The 25,529-nt window shown below is 34.4% G+C and overlaps 1 protein-coding gene across 1 annotated transcript in view; it reads left to right on the top strand.

The window, feature by feature from the left end:
• Positions 1–15,475, top strand: part of TMTC3 (transmembrane O-mannosyltransferase targeting cadherins 3) — a 48,244-nt gene extending 32,769 nt beyond the window's left edge. Inside the window, exons 10-13 of the mRNA XM_007449119.1 lie at positions 7,693–7,796; positions 9,067–9,236; positions 11,185–11,411; positions 14,585–15,475. Of these exons, the coding sequence (XP_007449181.1) occupies positions 7,693–7,796; positions 9,067–9,236; positions 11,185–11,411; positions 14,585–15,399 (1,316 nt within the window). The 3' untranslated portion in view covers positions 15,400–15,475. The remainder of the gene's footprint in view (positions 1–7,692; positions 7,797–9,066; positions 9,237–11,184; positions 11,412–14,584) is intronic.
• The last annotated feature ends 10,054 nt before the right edge of the window (positions 15,476–25,529 follow it).

Here is a 25,529-nt window from a genome sequence, read left to right as displayed (position 1 = left end):
CATCAGACATTTAAGGAGTCTTTTTTAAACAGAGTTGTTGGGTGGCATTGATGAGCAATTTTGGTGAAGGGATAGATGCAAACGCTTGATAGTAGTGAGTTTAAGAGAGTGGGAGAAGAATAATTGGAGACAGTTGATATTAAAAACTCTTTTAGAGCGTGTTGATAAGAAATGTTGGTGCTGAGTATGGGGTCAAGAGAGGATAGTAGGATGATGTTTTTTTTTGTTTTTTTGGGAATTTGGGGGGTTTTGTTTTAAGGTGAGAGAAACAAAGCATGTGTGTGACTAATCCATTGAAGCTGGGAAAAATAATAATTCAAGGTGGGGAACCGAAGTACTGGGTCAATGTCCTTGAACAGATGAGAATAGATAAATAGGATCTAGTGCTCAGGGTGAGGATTTCATTCAGTCAACTGAACCAACAGTTAACCTGTGGTAACAGGGAAAGCAGAGTGTAGAGACATGATATAGGCAGGTGAATAATAGATGAATAGCTTCTGGAAGTTGTCCTTTGCTTCTGTTTTCTCAGTGAAACAGAAAGTAAAATCAATAGTAGAGTGTGGGGAATGGAGAGGAAGTGCTAGAAATCTAAGACCAGGAGAGGGTCTGAAGTAATCATTTAGGACATAGCTTCACAAACTTAAATGTACCTGTAAATCACCTGGAGATCATATGGTTCATGTTCTGATATATAGAGCTTTAGAGTAGGGCTTGAATTTCTGCATTTCTAGTAAGTTCCTAGGTGATACTTAGCCCATGAATCACGTGTTGAGAAACAAAGATCTAGGAAAATGTATAGAGTAGGAAAATATGGTATGACTGTCAAGCAGCTCTAACACCCTACTTGAGCTTAGCAATACTTAATTACAATTAAACCAGTTGATGTGGTTAAAAGTTTTCTCCCACTACTTTATAAGTGCAGTGGTACAGGCATGGAGAATTTGGTTAAACAGGATTAGAATTTTGTCAGATGTGTATTACTAAACAAAGGGATAAGGGAATATTGAGACACAACCTAAGCTGGTTATGAAGAGATGTGAGAAAGGATGAAAGATGAGGAAAAGGTGGTCAGATCAGTCGTTTATAGATCTGAAAAATTGTTGGTGTCTGAGTAGGGTCTAGCTAGAGCATTTTTAGTTTTCAGTGTTCCAGGATATGTACCAAATGTGGCCGCCACCTACCAAGTACAATCATTAGTTTCCATTCAGTATGATGACCAAAAAGTACTTCCCCACACACACATTTCTAAATGTACTCGGAGGGGTGGGGAGTGGTGGGCAGTGCCTGCTGTATTTAGACTAGATATGATTGTGGCCATTGAACTGACTAGTTAAAGGAGAATGGAGGTGAAAATTATTGGAAGAAAGGCAACTATTGGAAGATAGATCTATACAGATTTTGAAATTACTAAGAATTTTGACAACTGTGTGATGTTGGAAAGAACAACAAGGAACCAGGAGCTATATATGAGATTGGTGACTGCAATAAGGAAGGGTAGTGGATAATAGAGTTTAATGATCTGAAATTCAGAGTTGAGAGATTTTAAGGAATTACAGTGGTCTGGAAGTGGTAAGGATCAAGGAGGACACCTAACTCCAAGGCCCAGTGTTGCAAGAGATAAGAAAAAGACCACAGTCACCACTTGGAAAAGCTGCCAGTGTCCCCAAGGCAAAGCCAAATTCCTGTTAGAGAATGTTGTAGAAATATATAACTGATGGTCTAGCTATCTTTCCAATTTTATCTCTCCTGGCTCTTCATGTGGTTTAGTTTTTCTTGAAATCTAGGGTACATGTCATGAGCTTCCTCACCTCTTTGCATTTGTTCATGTTCTTCCTTGAGCCTAGAATTCCTCCCTTCTCCTTTCCTTCCCATCCACCTTCTACCATACCCTACCGATCTTTTGTAACCCATCTCACATGGCTTTTCTAAACAAAACAAAAAAAAACCCTCCTATCTTTCCAGTTAGAAGCAAATATTTCTCCTCTTTAAGACTCCTTACAACTTTTGTATCTTTTCTGTGATATTTGTTATTTAAATGTTCATTTAAAATATTTATTTATTTAAAGTATCTATGTATTTAAACTGAGGAGCTTCCTAGGGGCAGCATGAACATCTGATTCATCTTCATAGGCCCTGCATCATCTAGCATAGTCTTACACACAGTCAGTGGTCACTAACTGTGGCAGTTTCAGTTCATTGCTTTCTGAAGCCTTTTAGGTTCATTCTGGAAGTTTTTAAAAAAAGAAGCAAAGTCATCTTTATGTCAGACACACAGGGACCTGAAGACTTAGAAGACGATATTTAGGCCCCTTCAGCCCTATCTTTCCCATTTCTAAGTTGGGACAGTAATTTCTATCTCATTGTATTGTTGTCAGGACAAAATGAAATCGTGTTGGTGGGTGGGTGTGATTGTGGATGTTTAGTTTAAAATCATTTTTCCTCATTGTCAGTTGTCACTTTTGGCTGTTTTTAAGATACTTACTTGAACCTATCTCCTTTAGTTAGTATGACTTACCTACCATACTCTCAAAATTGCAGTCTCTAATAGTGGGCTAGGAAAACAGGCAAGTCATTTTATTACAATTTATTATGAAAAAGTACATAATCTTGGAAAAATTGAATTTGTCATTCAGAGACTTCTTGGCTCATTCTGTGTTTTTTAGCTGTGTTCTTCATAGATAGATTTGACAGCTAAAACGACATGTAAAGAAGGAAATCAAGAGTCTTTTTTATCCCTGTTAGATATACAGATGGAGATAGAACTATAAGTCTGGAGATAAGGGGAATGGTCAGGACTAGAGATAAAAATTTGAAGGAACAAGCATATAGATGGTATTTAAAACCCTAGAACAGTATAGGATCACAGAGAGCAGAGATTCTTAACATTTAAAGTAGCTTAAAAAAAATAAAAGACATTCAGTCTGAAGGCTTTTTTTGCTTAGCCAGAATAAGAATATAAACTATACAGTGGTCTTTGACCAGGTGACATGAATGTCATGTTAGACAAACAGTTGATTACAGTCTTTTGTTTGTTTTGGTTGTTACAAGTTTTTGTTTGTTTGGTTGGTTTTTTATTATTATTATTTTTTACATCTTTATTGGAGTATAATTGCTTTACAATGGTGTGTTAGTTTCTGCTTTATAACAAAGTGAATCAGTTATACATATACATATGTTCCCATATCTCTTCCCTCTTAACATCTCCCTCCCTCCCACCCTCCCTATCCCACCCCTCCAGGTGGTCACAAAGCACCGAGCTGATCTCCCTGTGCTATGCAGCTGCTTCCCACTAGCTATCTACCTTACGTTTGGTAGTGTACAGATGTCCATGCCTCTCTCTGGCTTTGTCACAGCTTACCATTCCCCCTCCCCATATCCTCAAGTCCATTCTCTCATAGGTCTGTGTCTTTATTCCTGTCTTACCCCTAGGTTCTTCATGACATTTTTTTTCTTAAATTCCATATATATGTGTTAGCATACGGTATTTGTCTTTCTCTTTCTGACTTAATTCACTCTGTATGACAGACTCTAGGTCTATCCACCTCATTACAAATAGCTCAATTTCGTTTCCTTTTATGGCTGAGTAATATTCCATTGCATACATGTGCCACATCTTCTTCATCCGATGATGGACACTTAGGTTGTTTCCATCTCTGGGCTATTGTAAATAGAGCTGCAATGAACATTTTGGTACATGACTCTTTTTGAATTATGGTTTTCTCAGGGTATATGCCCAGTAGTGGGATTGCTGGGTCACGTGGTAGTTCTGTTTGTAGTTTTTTTTTTTTGTTTTGGGGGTTTTTTTTTTGCGGTATGTGGGCCTCTCACTGTTGTGGCCTCTCCCGTTGCGGAGCACAGGCTCCGGACATGCAGGCTCAGCGGCCATGGCTCATGGGCCTAGCCGCTCCGCAGCATGTGGGATCTTCCCGGACCAGGACACGAACCCATGTCCCCTGCATCAGCAGGCAGACTCTCAACCACTGCACCACCAGGGAAGCCAATTTGTAGTTTTTTAAGGTATCTCCATACTGTTCTCCACAGTGGATGTATCAGTTTACTTTCCCACCAACAGTGCAAGAGGGTTCCCTTTTCTCCACACCTTCTCCAGCATTTATTGTTTAGAGATTTTTTGATGATGGCCATTCTGACTGGTGTGAGATGATATCTCCTTGTAGTTTTGATTTGCATTTCTCTAATAATTAATGAAGTTGAGCATTCTTTCATGTGTTGATGGCAGTCTGAGTATCTTCTTTGGAGAAATGTCTGTTTAGGTCTTCTGCCCATTTTTGGATTGGGTTGTTTGTTTTTTTGTTATTGAGCTACATGAGTTGCTTATAAATTTTGGAGATTAACCCTTTGTCCATTGCTTCATTTGCAATTATTTTCTCCCATTCTGAGGGTTGTCTTTTGGTCTTGTTTATGGTTTCCTTTGCTGTGCAAAAGCTTTTAAGTTTCATTAGGTCCCATTTGTTTATTTTTGTTTTTATTTCCATTTCTCTGGGAGGTGGGTCAGAAAGGATCTTGCTGTGATTTATGTCATAGAGTGTTCTGCCTATGTTTTCCTTTAAGAGTTTGATAGTTTCTGGCCTTACATTTAGGTCTTTAATCCATTTTGAGCTTATTTTTGTGTATGGTGTTAGGGAGTGATCTAATCTCATACTTTTACATGTACCTGTCCAGTTTTCCCAGCACCACTTTTTGAAGAGGCTGTCCTTTCTCCACTGTACATTCCTGCCTCCTTTATCAAGGTTACAAGTTTTTTTAAAAAATCAATTCACAAGATAAAATTTTTGCAAATTGAATTACAGTTTCCATAAACACCTTTATAAAACGAGGGTAGGTTTTTCTCGAGAAACACCAGATTTCTCCAAGGTTTATTTTTGCCTTGAAATCAATGATTTCATTTTTATCTAACTTCAAATCTTTGAAACGAAAATAATCATGGACTTGTAGTTCAATTTTGATGCCATCATGGTAGAAATGATTTTTAGAGTTTTCAGGAGTTTCCAGACATTTATAAATATATCTTTTTAAATAAATTGACAGATTTGTGCATAGGAAATAACTGGAAAGCAACACATATGCCTGGGCCATCAGTGTGACAATACTTAACTTCACTGTTGGTGGCTGAAGAATTATTAGGCACAGAGTTGCCTGATATTTGCCAGTCCTCGTTTACATTGAATTAAAGACAGACTGCTAGATTCAGGCTGCTGTTGGTTTGGATAGGGCACTCATAATAGCAAGATTGTTTTTTGAAATTCTGTAGCTTTTTAGTCATTCAAATGTAATTGATTTTTATATCTTGCCTGCTTTCTTACCTTTTTTTTTTTTTCAAATATAGATTTACTTTACCAGTAATGCTGTTTCCTCCTAGAATCTTGAACTTTGTAACTTATTTTAAAAATTGCCTAAAAATTGTTTCATTTTATTAGCTGTGTTGTGTAGTTTTTTTTACGCTAAATGCTATCTAATTGCTATCTTTGTTCTTTGAGAAAGTAAGGGTGCCTTACTCTAGTGTCTGTAGTCTTCACTGATGACAGTATCTCCTTGCCATAGTTCTAAGAACCTGATTAGTAGATAGTAATTTGCCTTGTCTTTCATCCTAATGGATAACCTCTTTTCTAAGGTTGGTTGGGGCTCTTTTCAGTAACATTTTAAATACTTACCTGACATAATTTCACTTTTATTTACTTAAACTTTCAGTTTGTTCTTTTCTTAGATTAAATTTTTACTGTATAAATAATTTTTTCATGTTCTATATACCCTTAGTTTTTTCTGGGTAACTTTCTGATCTCTGTAGTAAATGGTATAGATTTATCTGATGTTTAAAAAAAAAGAGCTTAGATAAACAAGGTCCTATTATATATAGCACAGGGAACTATATTCGATATCCTGTGATAAACCATAATGGAAAAGAATAGGAAAAAGAATGTATATATGTATAACTGAGTCACTTTGCTGTACAGCAGTAATTAACACAATGCTGTAATTCAACTATACTTCAATAAAAAAAATTTTTTTAAAAGAGCTGTATAAGAGCAAAAACTCTATGTGCTCTTGGTAATGCAATGTATTTCAACCTTGGATCTACATCAGAATTGCCTCTGAAACTTTTTAAAAACATTTTTGCAATCCTATTCCTGAAGATTCTGTTTTGATCGAGGTGGGTAGGGTAAGGTATCTGAATTTTTCAAAGCTACACAAGTATTCTGAAATGCAGCCAGTATTGGGAAGCCTTTTTTCTTCTTTTCTTTTCTTCTTTTTTTCTTTTTTCTGGCTTGAGCGCCTCCTGAGACCCCATGAGATTCAGCAATATGTCTAAAAACAAGGAATCAACCTCTTTCCCCCAATCCTGTCCCCTAGTTCTCTAACTAAACCCATATGGCATCTAACAGTTTTTGTACAGTGCACACAATTGCCAACCTGAAACATAATTTAGCAAGATCTTAGGACTGTTACTCTCCTCCTAGAGGAATGCCTAAAATATATATGCTTGGCCCCTATGTGTCCTGGGAGTTGCAGGCAGAGAACTATTCCACAATTGCAAAATCATCATTGCTGTCACAGGCAAGTAGTAATCATAATTTGAAACCTTGTCATGTCTGTTAGAGATTCATGTTGAGTACAATTTGTCTAATTTAAGATCTCCCTTCTTTCTATCTTTATTCCAAACCTTTGAAATATTTACTGGGAAGTATATCTTAAAACTAGTGTGCAATGAACCCTCATATCTTTTTTATTTAAATTTTATATTTTTCTATCCCTGAATAAATTTGCTGAGGATTCGATATTAAGACAACCTTTTTAAAAGTTTTAATTAAATTATATGGGAATGTATCATCATTTAAGAGATCTGGGCTGCTGCATCTTAAGTAATATTATAGAATCCAGATAACTTGTACTCCAACCACATTCACAAAAATTTTTTTTTTTTTTTTTTTTTTTTTCCTTGCGATACGCGGGCCTCTCACTGTTGTGGCCTCTCCCGTTGCGGAGCACGGGCTCCGGACGCGCAGGCCCAGCGGCCATGGCTCACGGGCCCAGCCGCTCCGCGGCATGTGGGATCTTCCCAGACCGGGGCACGAACCCGTGTCCCCTGCATCGGCAGGCGGACTCTCAACCACTGCGCCACCAGGGAAGCCCACAAAAATTTTTAAAAACAAAGTCACAAAGTGTTTTTCACAGGCTCTTTGCCCCTATGCCACCATGGATTCATTTTTGTTATTTATAATACTTGAAATAATTCTAGTAATCATGGTGATCCTTTTCACTTGTAAATCCTGTTTGCTTTTGAGTGAATTTCAAAGCTATGAGATTAAGGAAATAGGAGTAAGCCTTAGTATAGGATAGTAAAATATAATGGAAAAAAAAAAGATGTAAATTTAATCATTACCTTTATTTCTCCCCTCTCATATCTTAACCCTTCCAGGAGCCATTCAAATAGTTTTTTCATGTCATATGTGTATTTTCTGTTCTTATGGTACTTTATTTAATAATTTTCTAGTGTAGCCTTGCTCATAAGTTATAATAAGTTGTGTTAGAAGAGCTTTAAGGAGGAAGCAGGACCTACTGCCTCCTTTTGCATTCTTTTGCTTTAGTGTGTTTGTTTCTAGAAACATGTCTTCTTAGTAGTTTACATTGAATGCTATTTAGTGTATTTGCCAACAAATGATTTTTTTTTAATTTTAGATGATATTGGTGCCCACATGAATGTAGGAAGAACTTATAAAAATTTAAATAGAACCAAAGCAGCTGAAGAATCTTACATGACGGCTAAGTCGCTGATGCCTCAAGTAAGTAGTCATAAATTATTTCTATTGTGTCATGTCTGCTAGATGTCCATATTGAAATTATCCGAATGGAAAATCCTTATCTATTCTTCAATTTGTTGATATTAAAAGTAAGTTGTCCAGTGAACCATCTATTATTGTAAGTGTTATAAAAGATTACATTCACTTTTATAGCTCACTTAATTAAAATTTATAGTCTGTGAAAACCAAATTATGATATTATGAATTTTAGATATTTTTGATTACAAGTTATTTATGAGTTAAGTGACTTTAAATGAAAAGAATTTTATTTATGTGCAGTAAGCACTAAATTCAACATTACTCCTATCAAGAAATAAATGAAGAAAACAAAGTGATAAAATGAGTGGATACATCTCTGTTGCTGTCTTGTGCCCATCATTTGCTATAATGTCACAAGTACAAGATTTCTTGGGTATCCACAATACAAAGTCAAAGTTAGAAAATCTGATACTGCCCTTGGCCAGCTAGCTGTGTGTAATCTGCAAAGATAGTTTACCCTGGGCTACAGTTTTCTCAATTGTAGTTTATATTAATACTGTATTAATAACAGTAGTAATATTGAAATGATTTGACAGTTTGCTAAATGTTTTAAAAACAGAGTTGGACCACATGATACATTAAGAATTATTTCAGTCCTAAGATCCTAAAGTTAAATTGTGTTCAGTAAAGATTTTTATCAGATATAATTTATTATGTTCATTGAGAATTTGGGTTCATATTATATATAATAACCTTTACTTTACCTGAATAATCAGTTAATTAGAGAATTTTATTTCCTAGCTCCACCAAACAAGTGAGGGTTTAGTATAGCTCTGAAGTAAAATTAACTACCCTGTTATCACAATCAGGAAATATTTTGCTGACAACATGAAAGCTGACACGGTGTAACAAATGCAGTAGACTGAGAGAAAAGATCCAAGTTCTATTCCTGGTCTGACTCAAACATACTAAGGGACCTTAGCCTCTAGAAGTTCTGATTTCTATGACTTTATAAAATAATACATATATAAAAATCTAACAGTAATCTGTTGAGCTGGCATGAATGAAAAAATACAACCTTCATTGCTACTAAACAATTATTTTACTTACATTTTGTGGATACTGCAGATTATTTCACATTTTTTATGTATTATTTTAGTATTGCAGTGTATCTTTTTATGTTCTATGTAAATTTTAAATAAAACACTAGGACTACTTCAGATTTTATTTGGTACTGAAATGTCAAATTATAAAAACCCCTTTTTTTTAACAGATTATTCCTGGTAAAAAATATGCAGCCAGAATTGCACCTAACCACTTAAATGTTTACATTAATCTGGCCAACCTGATACGAGCAAATGAGTCCCGACTGGAAGAAGCGGATCAGCTGTACCGACAAGCAATAAGCATGAGACCCGACTTCAAGCAGGCTTACATTAGCAGGTGTTGTAGTTCGCTTTAGGCTTTCACTATAGAAGATTAAAGCTGCATCTGCATATACTTTTAAGCTATTTTGACTAATTTGGCTTTTTTTCTTCTTCTAGTAAATCTTAGTTAGCAACCAAGAGCATAGAAAAATAGCCTGTTTTAGACTAACAAATTTAATTGATTTGATTTTAAATTGACAAGGGAGTCCATAACTTATAATAGCAAACTTAGGTTTATTTATACAAAAGGAAGGGTAAGAAAAGCTCCTCTTTAATTTCATTTGCTTCTCATCACCAAATTCATTTTTATTTAAAACAGCTGAAATTTACCTTTTATAATTCTTAATTGTTACAAAATAATTAAGTTATTTTTACAAGAAGTTATTCTTAATTATTATTAGAATAATTAAGAAATCATTGTATAATTAAGAAATCATTATATATAAAATTAATTAAATAATTATATAATATCAAACTCTCAAGAGCTTTCTTAAATTAATACTGAGAGTTGACTGGTTATTGTTACTACAAAGAAACTTTTTAGTTGCCAGTAAAAAAATTTTTGTAATACATGTTAGAACTTGATATATTTTCTCATGTAAATCTTATCATTTGTATTGTACCTGAGGAAAATTTTATGTTAAACTTTGTTTTGCAGCGTGCTCCAGAAACCTAATTATAATTTGTCACATTGTTTATATGGGGAAAATGCATTCAGAATTTAAGTTTTTGAAATAAAATCCGTTCATAGCTGGAAGCTGTCTTTGTTCAGCCTTATCTAGTACTTGCTGAAATTCACTGTTTACTGGGGTTGTTTCTATAAATAAAACCTGTCATATGTTAATTTATAAAGAATTAATAATCTCTGCATTTAAAAAAAGCACATTTGGGGGCTTCCCTGGTGGCGCAGTGGTTGAGAGTCCGCCTGCCGATGCAGGGGACACGGGTTCGTGCCCTGGTCCGGGAAGATGCCACATGCCGCGGAGCGGCTGAGCCCGTGAGCCATGGCCGCTGAGCCTGTGCGTCCGGAGCCTGTGCTCCGCGACGGGAAAGGCCACAACAGTGAGAGGCCCGCGTACCGCAAAAAACAAACAAACAAACAAACAAAAATCACATTTTGGACACTTACTCTAGTAATTGGGAATATTAGTAGTTTATTTGATTTCATGCCTATGCTAATACTTCAGAAAAGAGTAGTATTATAATAAAAATAACTCATTTCAGTACTTAAACTGATTTTCACATATGTAAAAATGACTTTTTTAAGCTCTGTAACAGAAAATGTAACCATATTAGAATGATTTGTAAAATGATTTTCAAACTGTGATCATTAGTTTCAGATGTTTTCCTCAAAAGTATCTACAGGTGGCACTATTGCCCTTCCATCCTACCAGATCGGCTTTTTAAATTCCTTTTCTTTTTAATGAATGGTCATTTTATAAGAATACATCGAAGAAAACTAAATAATTTTAAGGGGTAAACAATTTCTAATGTTCTGCTTTTTGTATAGTGAGACATTGCTAACAGATTTGAATACTGGAATTTCCCCATCACTACTGTATTTATATTCCTTTTTCAAATGCTGTTACTTCATCTCCTGACAAATTGATCTCCCACTCTAGTTGCTATCATTTTTCTGATGTAGACTAGTCTGCTGTTTTTCAAGACATATTCAAAGAATATATTTTCTCTGTTCCCCATTCTTTGATACCTCCCGACATTTTACCCTCTAGCGTCAGACATGCTTTTTCCTTCTTTAAAAATATTTGAAAGCATATCAAGCCAAATTTGCTAAACTAATATGTTCAGGTTTAAGGACAGTTTGTTATTTTTAAAAGAAAATTTTAAGAACCTAAGTTGAAAGGAAAGCTGTGAATATGTGGAAAAGCTTAAAACTTGTGAAAAATAATATCTATAGACTGACATGGTAATGTAAGTAAAGCTTGTGTTTGATTTTTCCACAGAGGAGAATTGCTTTTAAAAATGAATAAACCTGTCAAAGCAAAAGAAGCATATCTTAAAGCACTAGAGCTGGACAAAAACAATGCAGATCTTTGGTACAACTTGGCGATTGTTCATATTGAACTTAAAGAACCAAATGAAGCCCTAAAAAACTTTAATCATGCTTTAGAACTGAATCCAAAGCATAAGCTAGCGTTATTCAATTCTGCTATATTAATGCAAGAATCAGGTATGTTTTTTCAAAATATTTCTATATTTAAACATATTCTAGTTTGAAATATAATAAAACCTAATGTTACCCCCAGCAAACATTTTATGAATGGATGGTTTATATCAAAACTGCATAAATAATTTATAAGAAGAATATTTAAAATACTTGAAGTAAACTTTTCAAGTAATAGCCTTAACATATATGACAATACTAATTGTTAGTTCTTCTGGTATATGTTAAAACTGATTTTTCAGACAGTCTATTAAGCAATACCATATTTATCTATTTCGTCAATTTATTCATGGAAATATATCTTATGTATAAATATCATACTATTCAAATAATCTGAGTTTGTAAAAATTTTTAGGTAATTATTTCTAGGGAGCCAAGAGCATTATATGTTTTAGGCAAAATAGTATTCTATTTTCTCTTGATTTATAAGTCCAAATACTTTTGATATCATTTTGTATCCAGTTTTACTGTTTTCTGAGACGTTACTATAATTTCCTATATTTTCTATAAATTTAGCAAAACTAAATTATTCATCACAATAAATCAGGATCTTTGATATATTCCAGTACTACTTCAGAAGGCAATATATATAGTTTATAATCTTAATTTTTATGTTTGGAAAAATCTCTATATTAATTGTTAGATACTTTTATAAAACTTTTGCAAAAAATGTAAGAATCATATTTTCTAGCTAAAGAGGGCCTTTGAGTTTGTTTTTGCCAGTCATCTGTTTTGTAGATTAGAGAGTCAGGACCAAACAGATGTAATAACTACTCTAACTTTACATGGCTAGGTTAGTAACTAGTCCAAGACAAGAAGTTAAGCCTACTGATTTATTTCACATTTTCTATATTTATCATATTGTCACATAAAAGAATAGAGGAAGATCTTTATGCCTGTTATTCAAAAAAGCTAAGTTTAGGAAACTAATGTTTTTGTAAAGTTAGCTAACCTTAGTAATCATGAAAGGTGCCCATTATCTGACACAAGATTGCACCCTGTGGTGTGTAGTTTTAGAAATTGAATTTGTTTGTATTTATTTGCGATAGAAATTATCTCAATAAATATTTGTTTCCTAAAACCTGATTTATATTTATAGGCTTTATATATAATGGTGTATTTTTACCTTTGGAAAGTCCTAAAAAATTTTAAATAACATACAAAAAATATCTGATTTAATAAGACTAGAACAGTTTGTTTATCCAGTCATAGTTACTATTTACTGATCATTTTTTATATATCTCATGTAATTATTAGAAAATTCAGTAGGTTAAGCCAGACAAGTTAATAATTTGTTTAGTGCATAAAGTCATAATATTAACAGAATCAAGATTGAACATATGTTTTTGTTGGCAAATCCCATGCCTCTTCCTCTTAATTCTCTATTCTTCATCTACTCCCAGTTAGAATCTAAACTATCAGGAGGTATTTCATCCCTTTTAGTTTGTTTTTTTTTGTTTATTTGTTTTCGTGTTTTTTTAAATTTTATTTATTTTTTATACAGCAGGTTCTTATTAGTTATCTATTTTATACATATTAGTGTATACATATGAATCCCAATATCCCAATTCATCCCACAACCACCAACCCCCAACTTGCCCCCCTTGGTGTCCATACATTTTTCTCTACATCTCTGTCTCTATTTCTGCCTTGCAAACCGGTTCATCTGTACCATTTTTCTAGATTCCACATATATGCGTTAATATACGATATTTGTTTTTCTCTTTCTGACTTCACTCTGTATGACAGTCTCTAGGTCCATCCACGTCTCTACAAATGACCCAATTTCATTCCTTATAATGGCTGAGTAATATTCCATTGTATATATGTAGCACATCTTCTTTATCCATTTGCCCGCCGATGGGCATTTAGGTTGCTTCCATGACCTGGCTATTGTAAATAGTGGTGCAGTGAACATTGGGGCACATGTGTCTTTTTGAATTATGGTTTTCTCTGGGTAAATGCCCAGTAGTGGGATTGCTGGGTCACATGGTAATTCTATTTTTAGTTTTTTAAGGAACCTCCATACTGTTCTCCATAGTGGCTGTATCAATTTACATTCCCACCAACAGTGCAAGAGAGTTCCCTTTTCTGCACACCCTCTCCAGCATTTGTTGTTTGTAGATTTTCTGATGATGCCCGCTCTAACCGGTGTGAGATGATACCTCATTGTAGTTTTGATTTGTATTGCTCTAATAATTAGTGATGTTGAGCAGCTTTTCATGTGCCTCTTGGCCATCTGTATGTCTTCTTTGGAGAGATGTCTATTTAGGTCTTCTGCCCATTTTTTGAATGGGTTGTTTGTTTTTTTGATATTGAGCTGCATGAGCTGTTTATATATTTTGGAGATTAATCCTTTGTCTGTTGATTCATTGGCAAATATTTTCTCCCATTCTGAAGGTTGTCTTTTCATTTTGTTTATAGTTTCCTTTGCTGTGCAAAAGCTTTTAAGTTTCATTAAGTCCCATTTGTTTATTTTTGTTTTTATTTACATTACTCTAGGAGGTGGGTCAAAAAAGATCTTGCTGTGATTTATGTCAAAGAGTGTTCTTCCTATGTTTTCCTCTGAGAGTTTTATCATGTCCAGCCTTAAATTTAGGTCTCTAATCCATTTTGAGTTTATTCTTGTGTATGGTGTTAGGGAGTGTTCTAATTTCATTCTTTTACGTGTAGCTGTCCAGTTTTCCCAGCACCACTTATTGAAGAGACTGTCTTTTCGCCATTGTATATCCTTGCCTCCTTTGTCATAGATTAGTTGACCATATATGTGTGGGTTTATCTCTCAGCTTTCTATCCTGTTCCACTGATCTATATTTCTGTTTTTGTGACAGTACCATATTGTCTTGATTATTGTAGCTTTGTAATATAGTCTGAAGTCAGGGAGTCTGATTCCTCCAGCTCTGTTTTTTTCCCTCAAGATTGCTTTGGCTCCCCTTTTAGTTTTTGAGGCACTTTTACTGCTTTAAAGGAAAGGAAATGAGCTACCATTTCAGTGCTTCATACACATCTTTCCTATGAAAACGTTGAGATTTTTTTCTTTCTGCTTTTTAATTTAGGCACAGCAATTAGTTGTTTTGATGCTGTCTTTTTGTAATCTAGATAAATACTTGCAAGTGGCTTTGTTCCTCAGACTTATTCATTTGCTCATAATATAATTTTTTTTCTTTTTAAATTCTTAGGTGAGGTTAAACTCAGACCTGAAGCTAGAAAACGACTTCTTAGCTATGTAAATGAGGAGCCACTAGATGCTAATGGTTATTTCAATCTGGGAATGCTTGCCATGGATGACAAAAAGGACACTGAAGCAGAGATGTGGATGAAGAAAGCCATAAAATTACAAGCCGATTTCAGAAGTGCTCTGTTTAATCTGGCTCTCCTGTATTCTCAGACTGCAAAGGAATTAATGGCTTTGCCAGTCTTGGAAGAGTTACTCAGATACTATCCTGATCATATCAAAGGTCTCATTTTAAAAGGAGACATTCTGATGAATCAAAAGAAAGATATACTTGGAGCAAAAAAATGTTTTGAAAAGATTTTGGAGATGGATCCAAGCAATGTGCAAGGAAAACACAATCTTTGTGTTGTTTATTTTGAAGAGAAGGACTTATTAAAAGCTGAAAGATGCCTGGTTGAAACATTGGCATTAGCACCACATGAAGAATATATTCAACGCCATTTGAATATAGTCAGGGATAAAATTTCTTCATCTAGTTTTGTAGAACAGCCAGTATTCCCAGCTGGTAAGACTTCAGGTATAGAAGGAGACAAAATTCCAACTGAAAATGAAAAAGAAATCAAAAGTAAACCCAGACCCATACAGATAATAAAAACAAGTGATAATAAAAGTCAGTTGAAATCCAACAAACAGCTAGGAAAAAATACGGACAAAGAAACTCCCCACAAAACAACAAAAGAGGTCAAAGAAATTGAGAAGAAAAGAGTTGCTGCTTTAAAAAGACTAGAGGAGATTGAACGTATTTTAAATGGTGAATAGCATTACCCTTTATCACGTGACAGTGGTTTCAAAGAACTTCAGTCTATATCATGTGATTACTTATACTGAGAGCTTTGAAAAGTAGCAAGGATACTAACAGTCTATCATAAGCTGCCTCTACGTAGGATCAAAATAAGATTTTCATTAAAGACCCTTTCATTACCCCAGGGTATGTATTATATATGACAGTAGTTTTTAGAGTTTTGGTGACTATAGCAGAAATTACAGGTGGCAAGTTTGTATCTTTTCTTATAGAAGGAAGATTCTTTCAGCAGAATAATATTGATTACCCTCAGTTAAAAATAATCTGAGGCCTGAATGGTAATCCCATGGGGGCAAATCCAACATGTGCTGGTTTATTCTGTGAATTCATATTTATTAGCTAACTTCATTTTTCCTTTAACTATTGGAATTTGACTATGGATTTGAAAACACTTACTGAACACATTCTTTTTCTTCAGTAACCTATTTCCAAGGGACTTTGCACTACAAAAGAGTACTGGCTGGCTTCTTTTATGTTGTATTCTTTTTTTGATTTTTAGAAGGAACGCCAGATTAAACATTTTAAAATAAGTCGTATGACATGTTAGCTTAAGAATGTATTTTCATAACTGTGTGCTTGTCCTTAACTTCACTCTAAATGGCAATTTTTAATCAGGTAAAGTTTTAATTCATATACGCACACACATTTCTGATGGTGCTCATATATACTGTATTTTCATTTTTTTACGTACTGAGGGTTTCACAGCATGAACCACATAATCATGACTCTTTGACTTTTATTTCCCAAACTATTCCTGTTTATTAGGGTCATAGTCATATTGAGAAGTCCCAGTAGCTATAACTTGATTGAACTTTTGAGCTAAAACAAAGTAAGTTTCTCTTTCATCTTAGTGTTATCTTTCTAGTGTTACTTGAATTTTACGTTTGTTTCCAAAAACATACCTTAATTATTCTTAGATACCTTAGATACCTAAATTGAGTTCTGTTTAACTGAAGGCAAAACAATGTGACAAAGTTTATTTTTAAACACTAAGTTCTTGATATCTTATGGTGTATATTTTTATTAAATATTTATTTTGACTACTGAGCTTCCACAAAAAATTTAACGCTGTTGGGGCTTCCCTGGTGGTGCAGTGGTTGAGAGTCTGCCTGCCGATGCAGGGGACACGGGTTCGTGCCCCAGTCTGGGAAGATCCCACATGCTGCGGAGTGGCTAGGCCCCTGAACCATGGCCACTGAGCCTGCGCGTCCGGAGCCTGTGCTCCACAACGGGAGAGGCCGCAACAGTGAGAGGCCCGCGTACCGCAAAAAAAAAAAAAAAAAAATTTAACGCTGTTTTAAGTCCATCAAGTATGGAAAATAAATTGCTATTGCATTTTTCTATACATGCATATATGATGGTTTAATCAAAATTTCGTCATTTTTGGCCTGTTGTCCAGATAGAAAAAAGATAATTAGCCTAGTATATGATTAATAAATTAGTCAGTTGGTTTTAGCAAATTTAAACCTGAAAAATGTTAGTTTGAAGAGTAGATACAAATCAAATTTATAAAATCTGACTTTTTTCATGAGTTAAAATGCATTTTATAATACCTAATAAAGTTGGCTTTAATTTAAAATGTTAAAGCTCAAGCTGTCATCTTGGGATAGTAACTAATTTCTTATTATGTAGCATTTCAAAAACTATATTTCTCTTCCTTTGAAATAATTTCTAATTATGTTTCAAAAACCATATTCCTGTAACTTTTTTCTTAAAGGGATGTTTTATAAATAGGTCATAAGAAATATGGTCTGCATTAAATACCTACTCTTACTAGGTTCTCTGAGGCACTGTCATAGATTATTTTTTAGGCAATATAAAGCAAGCACTGACATCAATGGTGGTACATTTTTGATTCATTAAAGCAATACCTAATTTCAGTTTTTAAATTATAGCTTTGTGACTCCAGATGTAAGGTGGGGAATACCTCATATACCATGACTTGAAAAATGAAACTGTTATTGTTACATTCTCTACATATATCTTGAGAAGAAGTTTGAGTTTGATCTATTCTGTTATAATATCATCTGAGGATAGTTCAAAAAAGTAGAAGGAAATCTTTTATGACAGAAGACCGTAATAAAAGCTTTGAGTAATAATTTAATAAAACTATGTAACTATTCAAAAGATAAAAGATATATTAATATCCAATGATTTTTATAGAAAAAAATTTTCTCCACATTAGCACTTAGAACAGTACCTGTCATGTAGGAAGTGCTCATATTTTGAATAATTTATTTAAATCAAATTCACCCTGAGTAATCAATAACTTTTCCAAATCAGTTGTTTCTCAACCCTCATTTCATATTAGAATCATCTAGACCCCACCCTACAACAATTAAATCTGAATTTCTTATGGGTAGAGTCATGCTTCAGCTTTTCCAAAGGCTCTCTAATTTGTAGTCAGGGTTAGGGACCACTGCTCTAAATTCGTTCAAGAAACTCCTCATCTCTCCTGTGTTAACTTTTAAATTGGTGACATAATCCAATTAATTTTGATGTTTTAACTTCCATTAAGGAATATGCTCTTCTGATACCTAGTATTTATTCCATCTTAAATTCCATCAAGCTTGCTTATGTGTGAGGTGATTATTTTTTCTCTTTAAATTCATAATATAAATTTTATTCAAGCTGTTCAGGTGAAGAAGGCAATGGATAGTTTTTCCTTTGAAGCTGCCATTTGGGGGAAATGGAGGGTAGGGACATTTTAGCCCAATTCACTAACCTGTGTTTCACAGTTGTGAGCATCTGTAAGTTTGAAAAAGAAAGCTTATCATAGGTTTATGTACTAATAAGGGGATGTAGTTTTAGTTCTTGCTGCTTTACAAAAGAAACTTTTTCTCATATTGCTCCTATATGTGTGTCCTTACTAACATTCAGAATTGGGAATTTTATCTTACAATAATTATTCCAGTAAGTAATTTTATGAAGTTGATGACTTGGAGGATAAAGCAAATATGTTTGCAATTTTGTCTTTACTTTTATGTAGATGTTTGGTATGTGAATTACTCAGTTCTATTAAAACCTCATGCCTTTCATCTAATTTGAGCTCTCAACTTCATGTTACAGAATGCTTCTTTAAGGATGCTTTAATGAAAAATATTATGAAAATATATAGATTTGTATGTCAGTTTATACTTCAGAAATCCATATATTTGTCATATTTATTTTTTTAAAAACCTAGTTGCATGACTAAATCGTATTTAAAATGAAAACTCAAATATATCTGGTACCTTTGTCTAGAGTTTTATCTGTTGGAAGATGTCAGCCATCCATGTTAAGTTTTCATAAAATAGTTGATAATTGTATGCATTTTATATTACTGTGGTGTCTGTGTACCATATTTCTAAATATTCAGTATTAAATTGATACTTTTTAAAACCTTATCCTGAATTGCCTTTTAGTGTTAAAATGAAAAATATAATAGCATATCAAGAAATTTCTGCCCCCACAAAGAAAGAAGAGCTGGCCAGTAGTTTTATAAGCAATGACCTGAGAAAGATACATGTTAACTTAGTTCCTAACAGTGATACATTTCCAACCCAGAGTGACAGAAACTCAGTTAAGAAAATGAGACAAACTCAAATGTGAAATTTTATAGACATACACAGTTGGAAGTCAGTGTAGTGAAATAATTAGGAGTTTAAGTTACTTGGAGTACTTGGATTCACATACTGGTACCACCCTTGCTTGTATAACTTAGGGGAAGTTGTTTAAACTATGTGTCCTCAGTTTCCCCATCTGCAGGTTGGGGAAAATACTTTCCTCATAAAGTTATTAAAAGGGGATATATACATATATATGTAACATGTATGTTACATATTTATGTGTATGTATTATAATGGATATATATATCCTATTATAACAAATTGGCAAGTATCTTTTTCTTTTAAAAATTTATTTATCTTTATACAGCAGGTTCTTATTAGTTATCCATTTTATACATATTAGTGTATATATGTCAATCCCAATTGCCCAATTCATCCCACCACCACCCCCCCAACCCCTGCTTTCCACCCTTGATGTCCATATGTTTGTTCTCTGCATCTGTGTCTCAATTTCTGCCCTGCAAACTGGCTCATCTGTACCATTTTTCTAGGTTCCACATATATGCATTAATATACGATATTTGTTTTTCTCTTTCTGACTTACTTCACTCTGTATCACAGTCTCTAGATCCATCCACGTCTCTACAAATGACCCAATTTCGTTCCTTTTTATGGCTGAGTAATATTCCATTGTATATATGTACCACATCTTTTTTTGTTAAGTATCTTTATAAATAGTGCATGCTCAGCCATGCACGCTGTAAATATCCTTTACCAAAAGTTTTGACCACAAGCATAATTAACATCACTCAGTGAACTGTGATTTTTTTAAGCCATGAAAATTATTTGATGTGATTGGCTTAATTGTTTTTATGTGTCTCCAAGAACAAACAGTTTTAACAGCTGTAACCAGTGGTACTGATGGATCCATCCAATGTTGTCTTATTATATTTGATTATAGTTTGATAGTATTGCATTGTCATACTAGAAAAGCTAAAGAAACAAAATATTTTTAGTTTTGCTGAAGACTAGCCTTATTTATGGACAGCTTTCCAACAAGCAATTAACTTTTATCAGGTATCGTCTGTTTCAGGAACATGACAGTATGTTTACATGTCAAGTTGTGTTTAATTCTATGACATTTCTAAATTGGTTTGTTTAAATAAATTCAGCAAATGGAAATATGTTATATATTTATATTAAATATAATAGATTTAAATTGCTTAGGACAGTTCTTGGCACATAGTAAATAATAGATGTTAGTTATTAATGTAATTGCAAAATTTGGGCTTGCATTTGATGTATATTATTTGATTTATATATGTGTTAGCAGAAGTAATGTCAATGATGGTCATGATAGCAAACAAATTATTAGAAATATAATATGAATGCTTGTTCCATAGGCATCAGGTACATAAATAACCTAAAATAATATATATTTATTAAATATTAAGTATAAATTTAATAAATTATTAAAATGCACAAATAAGAACTCAAACTAAGATCTTAAAATTTTAGTACCTCACTGTTTCTCTTCACTGCCATTAGGAGGTAGCATAAGATGAAATATTAACACCTAAAAGTCTCTGAAGACTTGATACTTTGCTTGATGAATTCTGTGACTATAGTAATGGATAGCATATTTCCCATTAAGTAGCATATATATTCTGTAAGAACCTGTTACCTTCATGTTTCTGCCTTGAGCGCAATACCCCTTACCACACCATTCTACTTTGCCCTTCCTTAAAGACTTACATGGTTAAAACTCGGTCTTCTTTACTCCTTCTTTCCCCTGTAGCTTTAGTTTCTGATATTAGGAGCATAGTCTGATTAAATTAATGCTTACTAAAGTATGGGTGATAGGTGGCCATCTCAACAGTTAATTCAAGTGAACCTCTTGCTTTGTAAAGTTGCAGGCAGTGTAGTAGGATCTATTTGAGGAATATGGAGTTTCTCCCCCATTCTTCCTAAGAATTGAGGGAGAATTCTGCATAGAATTGAAAGAGGCCACGAAAAAGATCTGTAACCACAGCAAGGCCACTCCTGACCAGAGTCCTGTTTTAGATGGGCTCTGGCAGGTGACTGCCCCTTGGAAGTGGAATCAGCATAACTGGGCTGTCAGCAGAATTGCACCTACACCTAATAGCGATATCTGTAAAATTAATTCCTGGGCAGTGGATATAGTGTGTACATTTAAAATGGTCCCTTTATATGACACCATTTCCTTAGGTGGATCTACAGTGTCATTTGCAGGCTTTTTCTCTGCTTATACCTTAAAATCTAGTGTTCTCTCTTCCACCCTTTCTTCCCCCTCTTCTTGGAGCAATGGTTTTAGCTATATGTGATTCCAAATGTCCAGCCCAGATTTTCTCTACGCCCCTGACCTATGAGTCCAGTGGTCTACTGAACATTACATCCACAGGCATTCATTCCTCCCATCCTCTCTTCCAAATCTCATGCCTACCGGATAATAAGTTTACTCTAAGAAAGAAAATATAACCAGCTTAAAGCAGGGAAGGGAGGTAGAGTCCAAAGGGACATGAGATCTTGATAATGGTATAGTATCTGCTCAAATACTCAAAACATAAAGTTTAAGACAGCAATAGGGTAATTAAACATGATTATGGGACTTAGGTTAAAAATAGATACTACAATTATACACAAAAAATTTATGATGTGTAATCCATCAGAAGAAAATTCACTCTATCCAATGAAATGTAGTAATGAGGACAGGGCAAATAAATAGAAAGTGCAGTACAAAAGAAGGTGTTAAACTAAAGGGCTAATGTAGCAGTAATTAAAGTGAATGTAAATGGTTAAACCTAACAAAATATGTTTTTAAAAATATTTTAATTATATTCAATTAAATTATATATATATATATATATATTACATTGAATTATAAATACAAGGTCCAACAATAAAACTATGACAAGAAGTCTACCAGTAAATATGAACTAAAACAAGCTGGGGTAGCAATTTTAATACACAACAAAATAGAATTTAAGGCCAAACAGGAAAAAATAAGGGAAAATGAGTGGTGTATACTGGTAAAAGGAACAATAGAACAACAAGATATGTCCATCACAAATGTACATGTCTCCTAACATTACAATCTAAAAATAAACCAAGCAACAGCAAACAACAACAGTACAGGGAAATAGATAAATTGTAACTGGATATGTTAAAACTCTCTGAGAAACTAATGAATGCAGCAGAGGAAAAAATAAGCAGATAAATGCCTAAATAATAAGTTTGAACTACTAAATTTATGTAGAATTACTTGACACGTGGAGAATACACATTTCCTAGCACATATGGAATATTTACAGGAGTAGATTATGTATCAGGCCCCAAAGGAAACCTTAATAAATTCCAAAAGATGATGGTCTTTGACCATAATGCAAATGTTCATAGCAGTTTTATTCATAGTAACACAAAGCTGGAAACAAGCCAAATGCTCGTCAGCAAGTAAATGGAAAAAAAAAGGTAATATATTCCAACAATGAATACGTTTCAGCAATTACAAAAAAAAAAAACACATATACAACTACATAGATGAATCTCTGAGCAGATGAAGCCATACACAAGAGTATATTATATACAATTTCATTTATATGAAATCCCATAACAGTTACAACTAATCTATAGCGGCTGTCTAGAACTACAGGGTTGGGGCCAGGAGCAAAGAAGCTCAAGGGAACTTTTTAAGAGTATGTAAATATCCCTGACCTAGTATTCCCACTCTGAGTTGCATAGATGAAAGAAATACATATAATGTGCACTAAAAGACAGCTACAAGAATATTCTTAGCAGGATTATTAGGGCCACAACAAATAACCAAAATATTCATGAAAAGTGGAATATTTAAGTTGTATAAGTTGTGACACAAATAACACACCTGTGAAAAAATCACCACAATTATGATAGTGAACTTATTTATCACTGCTCAAAATTTCCTCATGCCCTTTGAAACCTTTCCAGTTCCATCCCTGCCTTCTAGCCCTGTCCCTAAACTACTGATCTGCTTTCTGTCTCTATAGTTTACCTTTTCTACAATTTTATATAATGGAATCATACATTTTGTCTGACTTCTTTCACTCTGCAGTGAACTGAATGTGTTTACACCAAAATCATATGTTGTAGCTCTAACTCTCAATGTGATGGTATTTAGAGGTGGAGGCTTTGGGAGGTAATTAGGTTTAGATGAGGTCGTGAGGGTGGGGCCCATATGATAGGATTAGTGTCCTTAGAAGAAGACGAAGAGAGACCAGAGTTCTCTCTCTCTCCCCACCATATGAAGACACAGCAAAAATGTGGCCGTCTGCATGCCAGGGAGAGGGTTCTCACCAGGAACCAAACCTGCTGGCACTTTGATCTTGGACTTCTCAGTCTCCAAAACTGTCAGAAATAAATGTGTATTGTTTAAGCCACCCAGTCTGTGGCATTTTGTTACAGCAGCCCAAAGCTGACTAAGACACACTCAGAATAATTATTTTGAGATTCATCCCAGTTGCTACCTGTATCATTAATTCATTTCTTTTTATTACTAAGTAGTATTCCGTTGTATGGATATACTACAGTCTTTATTCATTTATCTTTTGATGGACGTACAAATGTTGATTTTCATCTCTGGGGTAATGATTTTTATTTTTTATGCAATATTTTTCAAATACCAATCAATAAAAGCATTTTAATTCCATTATTTGTAGTGCATATTTTCTGACTGTTAGCTTCAATTACACCATTTCTACAAATGGCCATTTGGGAATTTAGTCCTCATTCACTATTAGTCCATGTGTTTCTAGAGGTGTGGAAGCCAGAGCATATGACTCAGACCTAAGTCATTCAGCACTTGGTATTGACCCATCTACTGTGATTCATTTGGAAATGGGAATTTGACCAAACCAAAACGAATGGAATTACCCATGATTTTGCTAACATTTTATTGACTTAAACAGAGAGAATGTAAGTTTATATTTGTGGCAGCCATCTTCCCACCATAAAGAGAGGTCCTATTAAGAATGGAGTCAGGACAGAGTTAGGCAGATCATTGAGGTAGGAAATTGGGTCAGAGAGACATTGTTGGAGACCTGGTCCAACTGCATCTGAAAAGACAATAAAGATAACCAAAGTGGAAGCAACTTGAGCTATATCTGAGTGGTTGTGTGAACTTTTGAACAGGGACTAGACCTTATATGTAGTCTAGCCAAGCTCACGAAGTCACGTGAAGGGCAGTGTGGGCCACTCAATCCAAGTCTTGGAAGTTAACAGTTTTAAGTGTAAGACAACTGGTTAAACTGTCTTGTGCTGAATAAGGAAACAGGGTGAGAGACCTGGTGTTAAAAAATTCAACTTATTAGAGCCTTTAGGAAGGTCAAACAAGAATGAGGAAGTTTTAAGGTGGATCTGTTCTCTCTGCAAGTGGATCAGAGAATATTATTTTAGTATAACTATCCTTTCTACCTGCAGTCTGAAGTCTGAGACAGCTGCTACTACAGTAGCTGGATTGGCAAGGGCTAGCAAGCCAAAGTCTGCCCCAAACTAACATTGACTCAAGCAAAAACAGAGGTGGGAGACCTAGCAAGAATGGTAGATGAGGAAATTGTAACCTAGTATCTCAGGTCCCTTTCACAGTCTTCCATTTAAGCAGGCGTTGCCCGAGGCAGGGACAAATTACTCCTATTGAGAAGATGCAGTCCAGAGGCACAAATACTAAGGAAAATGACATTCAGCTCAGGGCCAAAGAGATTGGCTGTGCATTGTGGCTGTATTAGGTTCCTGGGGCTGCTGTAACAACATACGTAAACTTGAATGGTTTAAACAACAGAAATGTATTGTCTCACAGTTCCAGAGACTAGAAGTTTGAAATCAAGGTGTTGGCAAGGTTGATTCCTCTGGAAGCACTAAAAGAAAATCTGTTTCATAACTTCCTCCTAGCTTCTGACAGTTGTTGGCAATCCTTTGGAAGACAGAAAATCCAAGGGTGATTTCCAGATTTAAAGACTGACTCTTCTTGATATCTCTTTGTTTACTATCCCTTGATATAGAGTGAATGGAAATAGATTGAAAGTATATCAAGAGTTTAAATAAATTTTATTATTAGAGAAATCCCAAGCCTTACAAACAAGAGGCTAGAGTTCCTCAAACCTTAAAATAGTCCTCAGGCTCCAGAACCTGAAGTTAAAGTACACTGATAAAGAATTACAAGAGGCATCTCAGATGTGGTCATGGAAAATAATCGTGTTAACTCAATAGATTGGATTGTCAAAGCAGTCTCATACAAATCATAGATCTTACTTTACACCAAACTTTATATGAAAAGATATAAGCAAACACCAAGTATAGGTAAGAATCCATAAATTTCAGGTTTGCCTACAATAAGAAAAATAGATGGTCAGAAATATCCTACTAAAACATTTTGTAGGTAGGGAATCCCTGTGTGCAAGGAGATCTGGTGGAAGTCATTCTTTCCTGTTGTCTCCACTAGGGAAGAAGTGGTTTATATTGACCTGTGATTAACCATTTTCTCCTCAACA

This window comes from Lipotes vexillifer, unplaced genomic scaffold (assembly GCF_000442215.2).
Source record: "Lipotes vexillifer unplaced genomic scaffold, Lipotes_vexillifer_v1.1 scaffold415, whole genome shotgun sequence".
Classification (NCBI taxonomy): domain Eukaryota; kingdom Metazoa; phylum Chordata; class Mammalia; order Artiodactyla; family Lipotidae; genus Lipotes; species Lipotes vexillifer.
The sequence above is the reverse complement of the archived record's forward strand: the minus strand, read 5'-3'. Positions and strand labels throughout refer to the sequence as shown.